Consider the following 19938-nt stretch of genomic DNA (forward strand, 5'->3'; position numbering starts at 1 on the left):
CACCCCCCGTTTGTCTCTTTTACTCGGATTTATTCAAACCTTAATGACTCTGTAACACTGATAAAAAGTATATGCTCTTCTACTTAAAGCTGAAACATTCAACCAAAATATAAGACTGCCTTTAACATTGGTGTGAAGCAACACTTAAATCCTCATTTTTCAACTCTCTTGAAGTGAGTAAACTTTATAACCTTTTCCCCCCAGTGGACTGCATTCAAGATCTGGTGGCCATAACATGTGAGGAAAATCAAAGACTTGTTGGTAGTTCAAGAAACATGGTTGGTCTGGAAACAACGATATTTTTCTCCTTGGTGTGTTTGGCATTGTCGGATAAGCCAGTAAGTATTTACCGATAAACTCAGCTTCAAGATCTTTTTTTACGCCGTGGTTGTCATACATGCTTTTAAATAACCATTGCTCAAATACAAAGTTGATTTTTACACCAAGTATTGGGAAGAAAGATCTGTCACTCGTGATAGATCAAATCGAAGTCACGGACACTCCTGGTTTGAAGTTTTATGTGCTTATGAGAAGGGTCCAATATCATCAACCCAGAGGAACTATAAGCACTAAATGAATATGTCGTAATAAATTCATCTTTTGTATAAAAGTCTCAGGATCCTCAAACAACAATATAAGAGAATATTGACAAATTCGGTAAACATTAATCCATGCAACAAATAGTGGAAAAGTAACCGTACACGTATTGTGTACGACAATAGTTCAACCCAATACGACAAACATTATATTGAGTTCAAACATGTTACTATTTGACCCATCCCATGTTAAATACGAGTATATCCTCAAATTTTTGATTGAAAATACAATGGGATGCCTCAAAAATTCTTGCCGCTTCCAAAGCGATGCAAAAATCACACCTATTTCAACTCGATTGCAAACAAAAAAAAAGGAAATCTTTAGCGATTTAGTCTTACTCAAGCTGACGTAGACTAAGTCAGGGACTCTAAAGAGAGGAAACGACACGGATTTCCCCTCACCGCTAACTTAGGCCATTGCGTTGAATAAAGACATAAACTCCAGTATGAATAAAACAAGATTATCCGTACTGCATAGTACATTAAGGTGTTTTTGATTAAATAATGATCTCCTTGATATACAACTCCGTCCATATACTAAATATTTCTAAATTATTCTTGAAAGTCAGAAGAATAATGAACATCAAATTAATCAAAAACAATCAAATTGTTTTTTGATTGAAATTGGTGAAATATTGTGTAAAATTGGCTCAAAAAAACACATAGATAGAAAATCATCAAGAGTCATTTTATTAAATGATGGGTAATGTACACTGACAAAATGTAAAAAAAGGTTTAGAATAAGCAATAAAAGTGCATGTACATAAATGTTAACATATTAGAATATCTTGGATGGACAATTGATAATTTTGTCTAAACCCACACATTTGACAAAAAACATCAGGCGGCATTGGTGAGAAATGAATGAGTTATCTTTTTGTAGAGTTTAAATTTCTACTTTTTAGGAAGTTTGCATAAAAGGCAGGCATTATTTAAGGGGCACAGAGAAATATCAAAGTACAGTAGACTAGATCTCAATTTGCACTTTGGACTCCAATAAATTGTTTTTCTTGCAAAAGCATCCAAAATACCAAAATAGTCAAATAAAACAGGTGCCATATCTCTTAAAATTATTATTTCATGATTATGAAGCATCCAAATGAGTTTAAAGAACAATATGTAGCTCTGAGCTACAGTATGTCTACTTTTGGATTGAGGGCCATTCCTAGAGTGAGAACCATAGTTTCATAACAAATGCGTCAAATTACTTGAAATTTGGTCAAGATGTGTCTGAAAGAATTTTCTACAAATAATATTTTTGGCAAAAGAGAATTTATTGATTGTGTTTTGAGCAAATTCTTGTTTTATCAAGAAAACCTAATTAGCACTTTTCAGTTGTTGTACTTTAAGACATGTTTAAAGTCATTTTAAGTTTATCTGAATGCCTGGTTTTAAGCACATACCATCAATGGTTACGAAAATGATATTAGTCACATATTTTGTTCAATAATTACGCCAATAACTGACATTCAAAAATTTCAGCGGCAAAAGTTTAGGCCTTACTTGGCGAGAAAGGTTTGGTGATCACAAAAAGTGGCGTTTCCTTGCTTTAGTGTCCTTGACTAAGTTCAAAGTCCACGTTGACACACAAAATCAATTTCTGCCTTGATAGTTTTCACCAATACAAGCATGCATCTAGTACCTAGAACTTAGTAATGAAGTACCTAAAGTTTCAAATTTTTGTCATGTGAGGGGTCTGTTGGGTATTCAATCAGAAAATTTTGTCCTAAAACCACTTGCTCTACTTGGCCGAGTATCTGTTTGTACATTTCGATAGGGGTGAACTTTCTCCAAGCGGCCAAAATAGTCTAGATTGACTTCTAAAACTTGTCATTAAGTTTTGTAAAGAACATGAAAAGGAGAGCGAACATATTTGTTAATGCTTCATACTGACGGATTACATTTTAAAAAGAAATGTAAACAAAACATGTCTTGTTAGGGTTAATGATTCTGCTTCGCTTGAGATCGGTCAAATGTTTTGGAGTCAACCTGAAGCCAATTTATTAGGCCATTTATGTTCCTAACGTGTATAACGTTATTCGCAAATGAAATCATTGGCTGACTATTTTTGAGGATTATTGTAGATATCAAAACGCGTTTTCGCTTAAACCTCTACATGGTGTCTTCAACTTAAGATTCTTGCATGACCCGGACGGTCTGATGACGGTTAATCTTAATTTTTCTGGCATTCTTCAATTTTGACCAATTCTGCTGTGTTTTAAGCTACTTTAATGCATCTGAAATTGTGATCCCATTATAAAAACTTTGGAAGCAAAAGGACCAAACAAAGGCAAATCTAAACATAAGGCCATCCAGTCTTTGATGTTCAGTAATAAAATCCAAATAGGAACTTTTTCGCCTATTCTTGTTTACTAAACCATCCAGGAAAGAATATTTTCTAAATCTAGTTTTCAGCAGTACCCATTTTCTTCATTTTCCAGGGCTACCATCCAAACCAAGTGGAATCTGTCTCCAAGGCCGAACCATTGACTGGTTACTTTGCGCCGTACAAAGATGGCCATGCGTCAGTGGCCTCAAATCGAGCCCAGTTCGCGCGAAATTCCCAATATCTGGCGTCCCAAAAAGCCTCCAAGTATGTGTCCGTGGCTTTAGCCAATGAGGCCAAATTGGCCGCGGCTGAAGCCAATGCAGTGGTGGCGGTTCAACACGAGCGGGCTGCCCAGCTCTCCAATGCCGTTCAGGAGGCACACTCCCAATCATTCACGTCGTCGGCCTTAGCTTCCAAGTTGTCCAAAGTTTCCCATAGTCTCCACATCCTGGAAGATCAGCTGTTGACGCACGTCAACGCTATCAAGAGTTTAGCGTCGTCAGCTGAACACATAGCTGACCAAGCGCTGAAAGTGGTCAACACATTAGCCCACATCGAAGTTGACCAACGCGCCGTGGCGGCTGAAGCTCGAGAGCGAGCAAATGCTTTAGCTCACAAGCAGGTTTTGGCCCTCCACAGTCTCTCTGAGGCCCAAGGAGCCGCAAATGACGCTCACGAAGCGGCCAGTTCGGCCAGCTCTTTTGCCTCATCTCACGGTTCAGGGAATAATGATGTTGACCATGGCGATGTGGGTGGATATGATGGCTCTCAAATAGAGGTGATCCACGATACCCTAGAAGGGGATGGTTTTACAGACCAGGATTCCTACGGAGTGCCTCAGGGGTCAATTGAAAGTCATGATCCAATTGAACAAGAATATCGATCCTTCGAATGGGCTCCGGTGAAGGAGAATAATTCGTCGTCGTCGTCGTCATCTAATTCTTCAATCAATGTAAATTCTTACGGACAGCCCATCAAAGACCTTCACCACGGATATCCAACCATACCACTTGAACCCCAGGCTGGATTGAATACCACTAAAGTGGTCAGTGTCTTCAGTACCGCATCGCCCAGTTTTTTCACCATCGGCGACCAGCAGGGTTCGACGGCCGCAACGGCAAGGCCCAAGAATGCCCAAACCAAGGGCCGGATGATGAAGCGGCAGGGCTGGAATTACCAAGATTAGATTTCGATTGGCAGACAAAAAATGAGTGGTGGGTGACCAGGAAAGACATAGAATATATATTTTGTGAAGTGCGCATTGAACAACCAAAGCATTCTTAATCTTTCACATGTAGTTCAATATGTTCTTGCGAGGCGAGAGGGGCTAGTGATGACATGGTGGACACTTCTCGGTTGATTCCTCGGAGAACGGAATGTTCCGAATTGTCTCGAATCAGTTTGAGATTGGGATTCTCGGTGCTTGCGTCTCCGTTTTTTTTCCCGTTCGAACTAGTTGGCTTGGGATGCTCAGGGGTCACGTAATCATATCTGAAATGAACAGAGAGGAACAAATGTTACCTTGCCATGACGAGAATTTAACATCACGTCTTAACCTGAGTATCAGAGAAGTACTGCAAACAGGCTCTCCTTCGCCAGGTTGAAACAACAATTTTTAAACGTCCATCTTGATACAAACCTGAACAATGTTTCAATTCTGGAGAATTGCATCAAGGGCAAACAATTATCATCTCTAAAAGAGGGTGCCAGGAAGGGCCTTGGAAAAAGGCCATAACATATTCATTATAGGACCATAAAGAATGAGTTTATATGTGTAAACTGGAGGCTCAATCAAGTTTCAATTATCCGTGAAGAGCTCTTTAAAATCTGAGAGCCTCACTTTGGCCCAATCAATTTGGATGTTACAAAGTTTATGGTGTAACCTTTACCTTATGCTTTCTCCTCGTAGATACAAGGATGGGCGCGGCTTTGTGTATTCAATTTCAACCATGGATCAATAGGTTTGGAATATCCTCCAAAAATGAAGGTTTGACCCTCAAAGAACTTGGATGCACCCAAGTATGAAGTAATCGATCGTCATATAATCATTTTTGACACTTGTCTCTAACATTAGTAACAGGGTGCCAACAGGACTATTTGAGCCTGTCAGGTGGAGTCTACAATGGTAGAACAGGAGGCCCTAAGGGAGGGCATAGGTGTAGAGTTTCCAAAGCAACAATCTTTTTGGCACAAACCAAAACAAGTGACGCTAAATTTACCAAATGGTGTGCACACAAGCCTTTTTCTTTTATGAAAACCGGTTGTCATGGTTAGAATCTTGACTCTCATCAATGCAAAGGAAACTAAACGCCAATGTTGGGAATTTTTTGGGGGGGGGGCTGTCTGTTCAGGAGTGGTTTGAAAGTAGCTTTCTAGTCACTAGTGATGAGAGTGCAGATTTCGATAATTCAAACGTTGGCTTCTAATTGTTTTGAGTCAATGGTCTACCTAGAATAGCTGTTTACACAATGGAAAATTGCGTATTCTATGGCAGTCGCTCTCTTTGCACGAAGTTTTTTTAAGTTTGGACTTCAAAAAGTCTACATGTTGAACATCTTCTTAAACTTGGTTGTCTTTTGATGTCCTTTTGTTGCCAGTGGTACTTGGACAAACTTGTTGGCATGAAAGGGCAAATTCGGCACAGGTATCTCCACCATATCGACTTTCTTCAAGCCTCATTTCTATAAACTTCATTCATGGAAAGAAAGCAACTGCCATTGAATAAATAGTTATTCTATCCACGCCCACGAAGCGAGTTAGTCAACGTAAGCGTTGATGAAAGTGCTTCCTGTCCTAATTAGACGTGGCATTTTCTTGGCAAAGTCAGCCTGTCTGAAGGAGCGTGTTACATTTTGTCTTATAGGCAGTGTTCAAGACGTGATTGATCTGTTGACTTGCTTAATAACCTTACTCCATCAATTATTGTTCCTCCGGCCAGGGAAGGTGAAGAAGTGAAGCCGGTGGTTCTGAGTGTAACCGAGATCTATTATCCAGGACCAATAACTCATTGATCCGGTCTTTTCCAAAGGTTCTTATACAACCACCCACTCTTGTGCTAAAGGCTGACTGTTTTTGGCACTTTCTCGTTAGCTTGGGGCCAAAAAGACGAGCTTGAGTTCCCGGAAAAGAGATCTATTTGTTTACCCCGCCCTAGTTGTTGTTTGAAAGCACTCCAGTATCTCATTATGAACGTGTTGTTCCTATACTGAAAATAACTTACTTCTTCTGTTTAACGACTCTCCTCTCCTTGACATATAACAAGAGAAAGTCACAGATGATGGTGGTCACTCCCAAGAGAGCCAAGCCAGAACCAATATTGAGGATCATATTCTTCAAGTTGAACTTTCCACCCCGACCTTCCACCGTAATGATGAACTGGAACATCAGAATGAGAGAGATCTTGAGAGATCTGCGTTTATACAGAGATCCAGATAGAGTCAAGGGTCGAGGGTATCGGCGACTGGACGGGATCCCATTTCCTTTGTCAATGAATGGGGGACCTCGGGCCTTGGTGAGTGCGCCATGGGCTTCCATATACTATCTCATTTGTACTCATACTATCTCATACTATCTATTTGTCGTATACGTACATGAAAGTTATGGTTAAGAAAACGTGTTAGCGTTCATAGATGGTCATCTAGGGGTAAAATGCAAACCGTTGATTTCAAGCTTAATTAAATTTTGTTTTTGTTTTTTGTTTAGTTTGCGATTGGGATTTGAACCATCGCTCAGTCAAAAAGAAGTAGAAAAAGTTACCAACAAAACTTGTAAGCAATACCTCCAATTTTTCAAAACTGAAATTGAATACTGGCAACTACTGCACTTACGAGAATGAATGTGGAAAGCAATGACAGTTAATGATAGTGCTTTAAGAGCAAGAGATACACTCCCAATGATTAACGCCAGTATCAAAGGCTTACTAAATAACGCCCATCTTTAGATATAAGCACGAGATTATGACAAACAAGATAAGTAGCTCATTCATAGCTCTACCTTGATGCCGTACAACTTGTAAAGGCTTCGTCTGTGCTCTTCGTGGTATTTGGCATGACGAAAGTTCCATCCAAAATCATCCAGGATTCGAAATGAGTATTTGGGCAGACAATACTGCATGAAATCATAATCCAAATTGCAATGCCAAGCAATTGACAACGACACCACGCCTCCTTTGATGGCCATGCTGAAATAAATGACAGACAAAATTCAAGAACAAATTTGTTCATAATCAGAATAGCTTGGGCGTCTTTAAGATCACAATCAAATTTCACTGGAGAGTTTGAAATATGAAGCTACAAAACAGGTTTTACAAAGCGGTCGAATAATGAATTGAAAACTTTCGGTGACTTAAATTGAAGCTGCCATAAGTAATTACAATTGCTTTGAGTAATTCCTCCTTTTGCATGATATGTAAACTGCACGATGTATAGGGTTTGTCAAATGAACGCGTCCATGAACAACTGCCGTTATTCCATGGAGTAAAATCAAAGCCAACATGCCCAGCCAAACCGCACTGTGCATACAGTTAATTTTGACATTTATTTCATTTTACTTGCTTGTCTAAGGAAATTGCAATAAAGTATGGAGTCAATTTCATAGTGTGTACACCGAATTACATCAAACATGTTCATTTTGTTGGGTTTTGCAACACAGCTCACTCAAAATCACTCGATTATTGAAAATTCAATGGGCGAATGGTCCGAGTTGANTTACATCAAACATGTTCATTTTGTTGGGTTTTGCAACACAGCTCACTCAAAATCACTCGATTATTGAAAATTCAATGGGCGAATGGTCCGAGTTGACTGCGATGTTTGTCTTAGTTCTCCCTCCCCCAAAATCCCCCAAATCAGGTTACCGGGCCACATTTTTCCTTGAATTTCATTCATTTGACATGCCCTAAAGTTTCTTTTTTTCTTCGTTCAAGGGCCAAAATGTTTCCTGGAGTTAACCATCAGGTCGCCCTGCTGTTTTTAATCTGCTGGTTTAAGACAGAATCAAATTAAGGCTTGTTCTAATAAAATAAAATAACCTGACAACAATGACTTTTTGGACAATATACGTGTATTGTCAAGGAAGATGTCAAAAGTGCAGTCACCCTGGTCAAAGAGAATCACTATGGTCAAGGCAATCATATTTAGGAAATGAATTAATGGTGTACTCCATTGGAGGAGATATCAGTTATACAGCGCCTAAGGGCATGGAAATGTGTAATTAAGCTGCAGTTGACAGCGGCACGATCACAAAAACATCTATAGATCAAGTGTAATGGACAGTATCAGAGGGCAAAAGTAACGGAATAATATGTAGCTAAATTTCAATAACTCGTTCTTGTATTACAAAGTAATTTTTATCCCATCATGTTTAAGAATGGTGTAATGATAAAGATCCAAAGAGCCATCAAAAATACCCTTTACTACGCTAGAGGGGCCTTTAGTTTTCTTTTTTCTTTTAACAACTAAAAGAAGCAAAACAACTTTTGGGACAATCCTCTTGTAAGTTGTCAAATGCCAAAATTTTGGAATTGTAGTTTTTTTTAAGGATTGGTTGTGCAATCAATCACTGGACTCAGGATTAAAAGGTGAGCTCGATAATATGTAAGAAAATAAGAATGAAAGACTGACACCTCAGTTCGAGCCTTTTTCTTTACAAATGACCTTTTTTTCGAACTTCCTATCGCTACTGGGAATGGAATGCCCAGCATATCAAGACGAAAAACTTATTCATTTTACTTCACCTTATTTTCATGTATCATTTGATCGACCAACGAATTAGAGTTGGCGGATCTGGATACCTTTGAAGTTTCAACAAATCAAATGAACACAAACAAAGCCATTGCCTATTTCAATCCTTAGCTGACATTCAAACTAAGTGGCCAGAGAGATTTTTGTAGCCGAGACATTAGTTCCCAATTCAACTATCAACTATCAGCACTTTTAGAAAAGTCTATTCACCATTCCCATTCTATTTAGGAAACAGGCAATAAATGTATTAGGTATTGGAACTTGCATCTAACGGTGTTTGTTTTTATTTGTGTATACCGCCAACGCTAGTGTTAGACTTGTGGGTAATCTAAGTAACTTTTTACTAGCCAGACATTGTTATTTGTGGAGTCGGTCCATGCCTGAGAAAGCAGCAACACTTTGGGCAATTTAAACCAAATTGAGAGCCATGGGTCTCTGGTATATGCACACAAAGACAACTGGCGCGAGATGATGGGAAACCGGGAATGGAGTGCAATTATTGTGAAATAGTAACAGGGTCCCCGAGGTTCATTGATTAAAATATGGTCAGCCTGGATGCAGGGGTGCCATTGTAAGCCACTGCACGTGGTTGCTGGGTCTCTCTGAGGTGCGAAAAAACACTTCCCAATGAATCGAATCCATTTTCATGATATCTCTTTTTCTGAACTCACTGGCTGAAATTTCCTCCGGCAAGTTCGACCATGTCTCCCAAGCGAAAAATCTGACATCCGGGATCCGGCCGATCCTTCTTGAAAAGGCAAGGGCGGCCATTGTTCGAGATCAGGTTGTTCCGGACGAACTGTGGCCCAAAATATGGAAAAGCCACCGAGTTTTTGACGAACACCGTGTAGTCGGCCGCATCGGCCATCAGGGCACGTTTCTTGCCCAAAGGTAAACGGTCCACCTCAATCGGACACCAAGACTCGACCTCGCAAGAATGAACACCGGGACGAGCATTGGGCCTGGAAATTTGAAGGCGGGAGTACAGTACCAGTGCAGTACCAATACGTGGGTAAAGATCGGTAAGGAACGGAAACATTTGGTAAGAAGAAGTTGGAACACCCATTGAGAAGGAAAAAGGGACTAGCATTCAGGGCCAATGGTCAAGATGGAACAAGGCCATTGTGATTTATTCATATTTTGGGACCGCTCATATGGAGAACATGGGAAAAAGTCCGCCGCTCGAGGTTGGCGAACTTGTAACATTCTGGATTGTTGAAAGCTTCCGATATGGTTCATGCATTTCCAATAATGGTTTTACTGACAAACGCGAGTACTTATAAATGACTTTTAGGATTCTTGAGATTTGTTCGATGAAAGTTTCTATTCTCACCAACTGATCAGCTCAGAAGTGCAATATGGCCATTGCAAAGATATGGAAAATAAATTTGGAAAACGACATCAAAAGAAAAGGAGAAGCCTCTTTTTGGCCAACACTTGACTTTTGTGGCTACTATGTTTTCTATTATTGGTTATTGATGTATTACCATAACTATTTCTTTATTGGTTATTGGTAAATTACCATAACTACTTTCTGTGCAAGCCTAAAAAACGTTAGTCCTTGTCTGATAGAATACTAGAAATTTGCGTTCCAACAGCCTTCAACCTTCCCAAATCGACCAGACTTAGCCAGAAAAGTGTCCTTTTTGAACGAAATATTTAAGATCCTTTTACGCAGCTAGCAAAACAATAAAACATTCACGGAATTCAGGCAACGTGGTTCCAATTGGTTCCACGTGGTAGGAAAGTGGAGAAAGGACGAAAAAGAATGACCTTTTTGTAATTAGGCCATATTTTTAATGCATTCAAAATTCACTCAAAATACAATCTCTCACCTGTCTGTGGGTACACAATAACCGGTTAATGGCCCATGGGCTTTGTATACAATCTTTCCTTTGGGACAGGCTCGCGATTTCCCGTGGCATTTGCGTGTCAGAAGCGGACGAAACGCTGTGGAGAGAGGGGTTGTGGCGGTTCTGGTGGTGAGAGGAGCCCTGGTGCCAATAAGTGCGTTTGTCTCGGTGACAGTCATTGGTTGTGAGTTGGTTTTATTCATCATACCGTTGTCCTCGTCCTCTGTGGTTTCGTTGGAAAACAGCAAATCCATGGCCTCAAACTCGATTCTAGTTTTGAGGTCTTCGGGTTTGAGGAAAAAAAGTACAAATTGGCAACACTCTTAATAGCAACAGCTGATTGAAAATGCTCAGCTGAGCGAATGTTACCTGGGGCGGTAGGTTTGACCTTTGGCCGGGAGAGACGAACCTTCCCTTCAAATAGATCACAGTTGGACTCATCTGGCTCACACGTTACACCTTTGACATCGTTGTTATCTTCAGGGCAGAGACCTTCAATAGAGAACGAACGAACCATCTTATAATTTTGCCAGGCAATTTAGAACAGGGCCTTGTTGTTTAGGATCGTTTACATTGGTAAGCATTTTTTAATAGATCAAAAACAACTTTAACAAAAAGCTCTTCCCTTTGATTTCCAGATTGATCTCTTTAATTTCCGATATTGGCCTTGAAGTACTGCGGCTTTTTAAGGAGATGAGTAGTGGCTAAGCAGGGTGATGATCATTTTGGGCAGGAAATTTGAACCAAACTCTTTTCATTGTGGAAGAGCACGACTCATTTCATTTTAAACCTTGCTCATTAACCATGACTTTTTTCCACCTTGATAGACGTACTAAGAGGATAAAAACTAGCTATTTTCTCAGAAACTAATGATACTCCTTTCAGAATCTTTATCAGAAACCACGCTCTGATTTTTCATTTACTTGTTTTCTGATATAACTTTGCCTCAACTATAAATGCAGCAGTGATCCAATTCATAGATATGGTCGTGCCCCTTGAGATAAATGGACAGATATTTTCCAATTGAAAAAAACACCATACAAGTTCATTTTGTGTTTTTGATCCAAGGGTTGTAAGCTGCTCTCAGCAAATCTTGGGCTTGATGTTCTGTCCATTATTTGTTCTTGCATATTTCCGGTCGCCTGGGTTCCTCAATTAGTTTTGCTTGGAAAAGCCTGTCCCAACCAACAAAACAATAGCACCAACTTCCCTCAGGGTCAAATCCTTAGAAACTCGGGATCTTAATTAAAAGTTATTTCATCCAAGACGTTCATAAACAAAGTTGATATTGACTTCGCTCCAAAATGTGTTGCATCAGATGAGACACAGACATATTTGTCCCGGAAATATGAGACAATGGGGGATGTGTCTACTAGTTTTATTCTAACCTGCTCGCCCATTTCTTTTGTATTATAGTCAATTCAGAGCTTTACATGGTAACATGGGAAAATTTCTTGAGGACCGTTTTCCTCCATCGGTCCAACTTTCTGTCCCTCCATCCAATCAATTGAGATGAACGAGTATAATGGCTCCAGCCATTGCCATCCATTCGACGCACTAGGGCGCTGATTTATCAATGTATGTATTTTGAAGAACGCCTAAAAGTAATACTGTCCATGACAACATGAACCAAAACTGCAGGGAGCGAAAGCTTTATGGTCTACAATCAAGATTATATAGGCAATCTTCGACCATTGTAAATTTATTCGTGATAGGACTCTGTCCACGTTTCATTTGTGCAAACTGTCGTTACATGTAGGTACATGAGAAGTAGTCAAGACATGTTCAAGAAGATCTGGTGAGTCGATTGGTGGAAATTTCCTAATCATTGCATAAGGCAGCTTTATTGAATCTGTTTTGCATTCAGTAAAAGTGAGTTGTTATCTTTAAGCTCTCATCAAAAAGAGATGAGCATGATTCCATCAAAGCGGAACTGTTTGTTCCATAATCTTCATTAGCATTCAGTACATTGACCTTCTTCTTCCCTAAACCATCTCCGTAAAAGGAACCAAAATAGCCGAAAATTGGCTATTTTCAATCACGGGGCAGATCGATTCACACTTTAGATATCATAGGGATCATGCAGAACCTACCCCTCGTTTGGTTGGGAGTTATGATGACATTTGTGGCCACAAAGAAGGCTCCATTTTCCGCCGCCGGAATGACGTAATCTGCCACATCCCAGATCCGCGTGTACAACGCTAAAAGGGATAGAGAAACTGAAATGTCAAGCCAAATTGGGTTTGCCACAAATCTCACGCCAAGAATGCAACGCGGTTCCTTCTTGAGACTTGGTTAGAAACAACATTCTAAGAGAGAAGCAATATGAGAAACGTCACCTCGGAACGCAACAACAACAAGGCCAAAACAACACCGAGAAAGCGTTGAAAGCCTTGTGAAATGACCACAACAGGTCAACAATCTTCACTTCATTTAGCGAGAGAGTTAGAGAGATGGTAGTAGCAGGAGAAGGAGGATCAGGATAAGGGGTGGGCCTTTGGAACACTCAAAAGAAAGATTCGCAAGGTCGACGAGGTCTGGATGAGCAATGGATGGCAGTGACAGTCTGAGAGCAGTACGACTATTAGCGTGTGTCTGGACTATAAGACTGTTAGAAGCAGTCTTTCTTTCCTTGGTGAATGATGAACCTCTCTTTGAAATGCCTTCTTGATTGCTTTCGAATGAGACATGCTTAGGCGAGCGTGTAATTTCCACAGACTATCAGTTTGGGTGCTGATCCAACTGTTCATTTCACATCCAGCATGCGATACGAGCTGCACGCCATTGTGCGGACATGGAAACACTGTTCAAGTAATTGCGCTATCGGCTTTCTTTAGTTAGCTAACCTATTGAAAAAAAGACGAAGGGGTGTCGAGGACACAATTGTTAAAATGGTCTGGGGCCACCCGATATGGCATGCCTGACGTCTAGATTTGCCTTGAATTACCTTTTTTTAATTAAATCATAGAAAGGGTGGCTGCTTACTATTTTAAGAAAATTACAATTCGCCAGTTCATGATTTGAATCACGGAATTATCAGTAATCGCGTAAAAAATGTGATGCTCCCACAAGGCAGAACATGATTAATTTTAGGGTCAGGGGTGACAAGCAGGGACAAGTTAACTAATGTGTCTAAAATATTACTGCTACGTGCCTTGGTGGTAGTAAATTGAGAATAGATCACGTTTCATTTAAGCTGGAGTTCAATCACATTCTTAAAAGATCCCATTGTCGTCAAAACGGGTTCCACGGGTGATTTCTTAATTTCGTATATTCAAACATTTCCTATAGAAACGAAAAAGAGTTATTGAATAAACAAAAGAGGACGATTGCATCAAACATCACATTCTCTGAATGATTCATTTTTTCAACTTTTTAATCCTCGGCCATTTTTTTGCGAAAACATATTTGTGATTCCTTTTACTCATCAATAGAACCCAGGCAGATGAAGGGAAAAAAGTAATCTGAAGTCAGGGTAGCTGCTCACATTTGCCATATTTTCTGTGCAAATAAATTTTCCTAAACATTGGCCAGAAATGACAAAGGAAAGATTAACGGGTTCGATTTCTAAACCAACACATAGAGCAAGGACCATGAATTGGTCGGTGCCTTGAGCATTCTTTATGCTCTTATTATAAAATGATGTAGTAGGCTGAGATGTTTAATGATATCTACTGAGCTTGTGTCATTCAGAAATGTCGTGGAAACAGATTTGCAATCAAAATTCAGGCAATCGGAAACATGAGCAAAGACAAAAACAGCTTTTTAAACAAGCACACATTTTGGGCCGGACGTTGTCAAACGGCAAGTTAACCTTTCAAATTGGTGAACCAGTTTCGCCCATGAGCATTCAGAGCTTTAGGGAAGTCCTTGTGTATGGAATCTAAAAAATAAAGAGGAGCACAATATTACACTATTCTCTGTTGGGATAACTATCATGGTATGTATACTTGTGTACATGGAACTACAGGAGAAGACGTGCCACATCAATGCTTGGTTATGCTTGCGCAGTCGTCGACAAGAGAATGGAACTTGGAAAAGAGAACATGCACGGAATGGGTTCGAAATCGGTTCCAAAGTCAAATGCGATGTTCTCGCACGGGAATTTGAATTTGAATTCTAATTCTAATTCAATTTCGCTTTTTCAATCATCAAGATTTAGATGGGCATGGTTGGAAAACAAGAAAAATGCCGCCACACGATTGTTTAACATTGCAATAGGCCCTCTTTTGTTCAAAAGCCATCGGTAATCCATGATATCTCGGACATGGGCGTTAGAATTCTTGCAAGAGTTCATTCAGGCAAAAAATTAATGTTTCAAAATCCTCTCAAACATCAATAGGTTTGCTTAAGACAACTGTCAACTTCAGCCTAAAATGCAGGGTAAGTTGTTTAATATTGGGACAGGAAAACGGTAAAAAAACGAAAATTTGAGCAATTTTAGTGGTAAAGTACCCATATAAAAGTGGTCTTTGCAACTGCTCTTACTAAAAAACGTGCAAACCTCTTGGCACAAAAGTGCCGTCATTTTTGATCTCAGCGTTGACAAATTCTCTACAGATAGGTCCTCCTTGAAGTGTCAACAGTCTCTGAGGATGTCGAATAAAGTGGTATTGAGCCTTGTTCACAAATCCATTTTGCGAGGGACTTTGCAAGCCTTGTGGTTATCTACGTATATTAGTCTGTTATACGGGAAATGAAATCATGAACGATTGTTGCCCAATCAATGGCTATGCCCCAATTTGGTACTTGCTCCCTGGTTGTGATCTCCTGATTTCTTTACTGTTTGGTTGTGCGTGTGGTTTTTAGAGCACATGCAAGCAAAGTAGTGACAAATCAAATGACGTTAAAGAATTAGCAGCACACTTGAACACCCTGTAGGTTCGTAAAAAACAAGAATCCCTTAATGTATGGTCGATGCTTAGCACTATTGATAATTCAAACAAAAGATGATCGAAGACAAAGTAATCGGTTTAGACTTTGCTCATAAGGAGCCACTCGCATTGTGACAAGTAAAGAGAGCCTCAGTATGTTTGATGGTTGGCTTTATTACGAACTTCTAGATGTGGACCGCGAACGGAAATAAACATTTCTTATCTCCTAAACCGCTCATTTTATTCCAAATAAGCACTTCATACGAGACCACAAGATCTACTTGAATAGATGAACTTGGCCAAATTTGAGCCCAATATCATTCCCAGGGTACTCAGGAGATACGTCCAAAATTCATGTAGTAAACACTAAATAAAAATCGAATTTTCGACCTGCTCTTAGTCAGCAATGTAAGCTGTTAACAACATAACATGGAAACGATCCATTTTACAAGTAAATGATATAAAAAATGACCCGCCTTTAGTTGAGGAGATCTACGAACATTCCGTATTTGAATAGGTCAAAGGAAATATCACAAGTAAGGTCAAATGATAAATTTCAATAGAAAGAGGCATTTTTGGTTAGGTCTAATACGCCTGAATGCAACATGACTACAATTTACCTATGTGCTAGGCATTCATATTTGGTTGAACGAGATTTAACCCGCCTCATCCATTTTGTGCGTTATTAATAACGTAGCCGAGCCCGTCTTCTTGGAGACCACAAGTGCTTTTACTGGTTTTAAAAAGAAATGGTTTTGGTCTTTTTTAAGCGCAGCAAAATACTGCTTGCTCAGTTTTATTTGCTTAATATGGCTCTTTTGATGGGTTTTGACAAGCAAACGAACCAGGGAAGGAAAGTGTACAGAAGCAAAACTTGCAGAGGAGAAGAATTTTAGTTGATATCGTTGAATTAAAAGAGCTTACTTCAATTCACTTTCTGAGAGATCACGTTTTGTCATGTTAATGTCATGTCATGTTAGCTATCAAAAAGATATGAAAAGAAAGAACATAATGGGAGGAAGCGTAAAAGTATTGTTTTTGTGAAGATGCTAAAGCAAGCATACCTTACTGCCTTGGAGCATATGTTCGATAACTTTTTTCAGAGAATCATAATAAACCACCTGGTTGACAATATATTCTATGTGCAAAATGGCAAATCATTAGGCTTTTCCCTTTAATGAGACGCAATATTCAGATTGCATGTTTTTGCTACCCCATTGGTTTTGCATAGAGCTCTACTGGACAGAAACGTCACTCGTACATCAGTTCAACAACAAGGGTACTAACGAAGCCAATCCATTTCTCTTGGTTGGTTCAGGTTACAACTATACGAGGAATGAGATTTTAAGCTCGGCCTTGCTCACTCCAACTGTAAAACAAAAAGTCAATTTGTAGCGTGTCTCCAGCCCAAAATTGACTTCACAAAGCAAAGATTACTTAAATTGCCAGTCATTGACAAGAGAAAATAGCGAGAAAAGTGCAAAATGATAAATAAACACATTGATAACGGGTGGAATCGCAAGTTTGATCATTGTTCCTATAAAGATTTGTCTTAGATCAATTAGGTGGGTCAAGTGGCCCTCTGATTGATGGACAAATTGACTGATCAATATTTATAAAGTTAAGTGACATGAAGTTCATATTTGATAGAAAAATTTCTTGATCTTTTCAAGCTTTGTTTGATCAAAGTGACATCCTATATCACACCTTCAGTGTGGAAATTCTATTCGTTTGGAACTCTCGTTCAATAACTCTCTTTATTCGGAGGTTTCCTAATTGAAGCACGCAGCTGAATATGTTCAAAGACAAATGGCATTGCAGACAGTATGGGCTTATCCATCAAAATCTTTATCTAGTCTTGGTTGAAAGAGGCCACGTGTGATAAATCAAATTTTTAAGACTGTCTTAATTTTGAACCATTTGGTGAAATTCTTGGTGTTGGTTACGTCTGACGACACCCAAGCCAAAATCAATCAAGATGATGACCTGCGTATTGAAAAATATAAATTTAAAATACAAAAATAAATATTGAGCCAAATGGGAAATTAATCCAACAAAAATGAAACCGCTACACCCAAGCCAAAATCAATCAAGATGATGACCTGCGTATTGAAAAATATAAATTTAAAATACAAAAAATAAATATTGAGCCAAATGGGAAATTAATCCAACAAAAATGAAACCGCTACACGGTTTAAAATTGAAATTGTTTAACACATGCTAAAGTTTGTTCTTTTTTTTTGGTTTTCGGTTTGGTTTTTCACGGGCTTATCTAACCGCTACAGGGAATGTAATCCCCAGTACTATTAAAATGAAAGGTTATAATTCGTCTATTTATTACATTTCAATCTTTATATCATATTTGGTCTACCAACGAATTTGTGTTGGCAGACCTTGAAAATGGTCGAGGCACATTGAAAATCCTCAATTTGAGTGTAACATACACTACAAGGAATGAGAGCGCATTTGTCATGACATGTCAATATGTTTTCCTGCATGACTATGTTACGGCCAATATAGCCTGCTTATTCATTAAAAACAGAAAGTATCGGCGAAAACCGTGTATTAAATTAGTTTGGGCCACCCGCTCGTCCAATCAGCAATTTATTTGTATCATTGCATTGAAATGTTTTTCCACTGAGAAAGCTAGTCATTAGGAGCCCACGTAATGAGGACATCACATGCTAAGCCTCAAATTGATTGGTGGGACTCTTGTCCAAGACTTGTTTGGAAGGCAAAAGACACTCTCGGGACTGGAAGCAAATTTTTGAGGCTCGTTTACAGCCGTTGAAAAAGGTGCTAGCGTGCTACTATTTGATTGAGTTGTACGAAAAAGGTCTTCATTTTAGGCTCATGAACATTTGTTGGTAATGGGCGGTAGAAGAAAACTTGTTTAGGTCACCCTAAAGTGTCCCTCTAACATGTTTTTTCTTCCAAAATAGATTCAGCCTTACCTCATAAAAGAAAATATTTTACCAATGCGGATGAACTCTTCGTTGTCGCATTTTCCCATTGGGTTCTTTCCTTAATTCTTTCAATATTGGGAGCTGACAAAAGAGTTGCTCAAACGAGATCCCTGATTTGCATCCTTGGCGTTGCCCCAGTTCATTGGCAACATCGGTTAAACTTCTCTTTCCCAACAAAAGTTGGCGGTGCATTACGTACGTGCCCACGCACATGGTTAACTCTTTTATTCCTTGGTCGATGCTTTAAAAAAGCCAAAATCGAAAAGAATGAATCAATACTATTGGACTGAATTTTTTTCTGAGATTTAGAAGTTGGTTGGCTGGCAGAATAGTGGTGTGAATTTTGAATTGAGCCCTGTATGGTTGAACAATGAACAATTTGACACATTTCACCTTTAACCTACATATTCCAAAAAACGAAGATCAGGTGCTCTACGGGAAGAAAGTCGGAGAATGGTTGCGAGAGTGCGACTTTAAAAACCCCGTAATTACGCGAGCGAATCCCACCCAACCTAGCCCACAAACACATTTGATTGCGTAAAAATTTTCATTTTTTATATAGATCATTAGAAAGCACAATTACGATTATCAAATTTCAATCTAATATTGTTCTTTTAGCACAATTAGACCACCAGCAAGTGACGTTTACAAATACGAGTTTTTTTTTCAACCAAAGGCTTTACTTCAAAGGTGACGCCTCCAATATCATTACAGTACATGCACTGCCCATTTCTATAACAATCTTTAGCTATATATGTAAAGATTCCTGGCTTTGGATAGCTGTTTTTTTCTGCCATGGACTTACGGAATTACTTAACTAGAATCACTATTTTCACAACAAATGAGCAAAAACCAACAAACATCAGGAACAAGAAGTATTTATGAAACAATTATTTCAGAAACATGATGGCCCTGTGTACCATTTTTGAATGCATTGCTACTCACAAGGGTCATCGTGGGAGTCGGGGTCGAGTTCTGAACGGATGACACCTTTGATCTTGGTAGTCACACTGGACTCGACCCGGCCAAACTCTTGATAGCCTTTCTGAAGGTAGAGAGCATACACGCCCACATACATGATGATCCCAGCCTGGATTATGCGTCGTACCAAGCCCACTTTGCGGTTGTGGATCTTGACCAATCTTGGCGTCTCATACTGGATGATGGCGATCCAAGCGGATCGCAGGAAGTCGCCCATACCCTCTGATTTGATCTTCAATGCATATCCTTACAACGAGTATAAGGCACACCTCGACGGAGTTTGAGCACTGGATGCCGTCAATTCAAGACTCGCTCTGCCCGCAAGCATGCCGTTCAACCGTGGAGAGGGACAATGGCCACAGCAATAAGAACAGTACCCAATGGGACTGACTCAAAGACATCCTTCGCCGGCACACATGGAACAGATGAAATCTGGTCAATTGGATGGAATTTTGGAGTCTCCTTGCACATGCGCCAACGCTATGATGATAATAATGATGATGAGACTTCCACTTGGTCCCACGTTCCCGATAGAACTGAGCTACGAACTGACTGAGCCCCCCGCCGCCTCGATTGGTGGAGGGAGGGGGGGGGGGGG

At 39.6% G+C, this 19938-nt stretch overlaps 2 protein-coding genes across 3 annotated transcripts; one reads left to right on the forward strand and one right to left on the reverse strand.

The window, feature by feature from the left end:
- Window positions 1-212: 212 nt before the first annotated feature.
- On the forward strand, window positions 213-4247 carry LOC131882794 (uncharacterized). The gene is made up of 2 exons (XM_059230058.1): window positions 213-338; window positions 3038-4247. The coding sequence occupies exons 1-2, from the start codon at window positions 276-278 to the stop codon at window positions 4109-4111; spliced, it is 1137 nt and encodes a 378-aa protein (XP_059086041.1). The 5' UTR covers window positions 213-275; the 3' UTR covers window positions 4112-4247.
- LOC131882791 (P2X purinoceptor 4-like) lies at window positions 4145-19892 on the reverse strand. Of its 2 annotated transcripts, XM_059230054.1 has the most exons (9): window positions 19305-19892; window positions 14334-14402; window positions 12613-12720; window positions 10889-11011; window positions 10502-10802; window positions 9338-9628; window positions 6919-7105; window positions 6146-6300; window positions 4145-4416 (listed from the first exon to the last, which is right to left on the reverse strand). In XM_059230054.1, exons 1-9 carry the CDS (start codon window positions 19555-19557, stop codon window positions 4206-4208), a joined length of 1698 nt encoding a protein of 565 aa, XP_059086037.1. In that variant the 5' UTR covers window positions 19558-19892; the 3' UTR covers window positions 4145-4205. The 2 variants fall into 2 exon arrangements, with proteins under 2 accessions (XP_059086037.1, XP_059086038.1); XM_059230055.1 differs by lacking the exon at window positions 14334-14402.
- Window positions 19893-19938: the final 46 nt, after the last annotated feature.

The sequence above is a fragment of the Tigriopus californicus genome, chromosome 6 (assembly GCF_007210705.1).
Source record: "Tigriopus californicus strain San Diego chromosome 6, Tcal_SD_v2.1, whole genome shotgun sequence".
NCBI lineage: Eukaryota > Metazoa > Arthropoda > Copepoda > Harpacticoida > Harpacticidae > Tigriopus > Tigriopus californicus.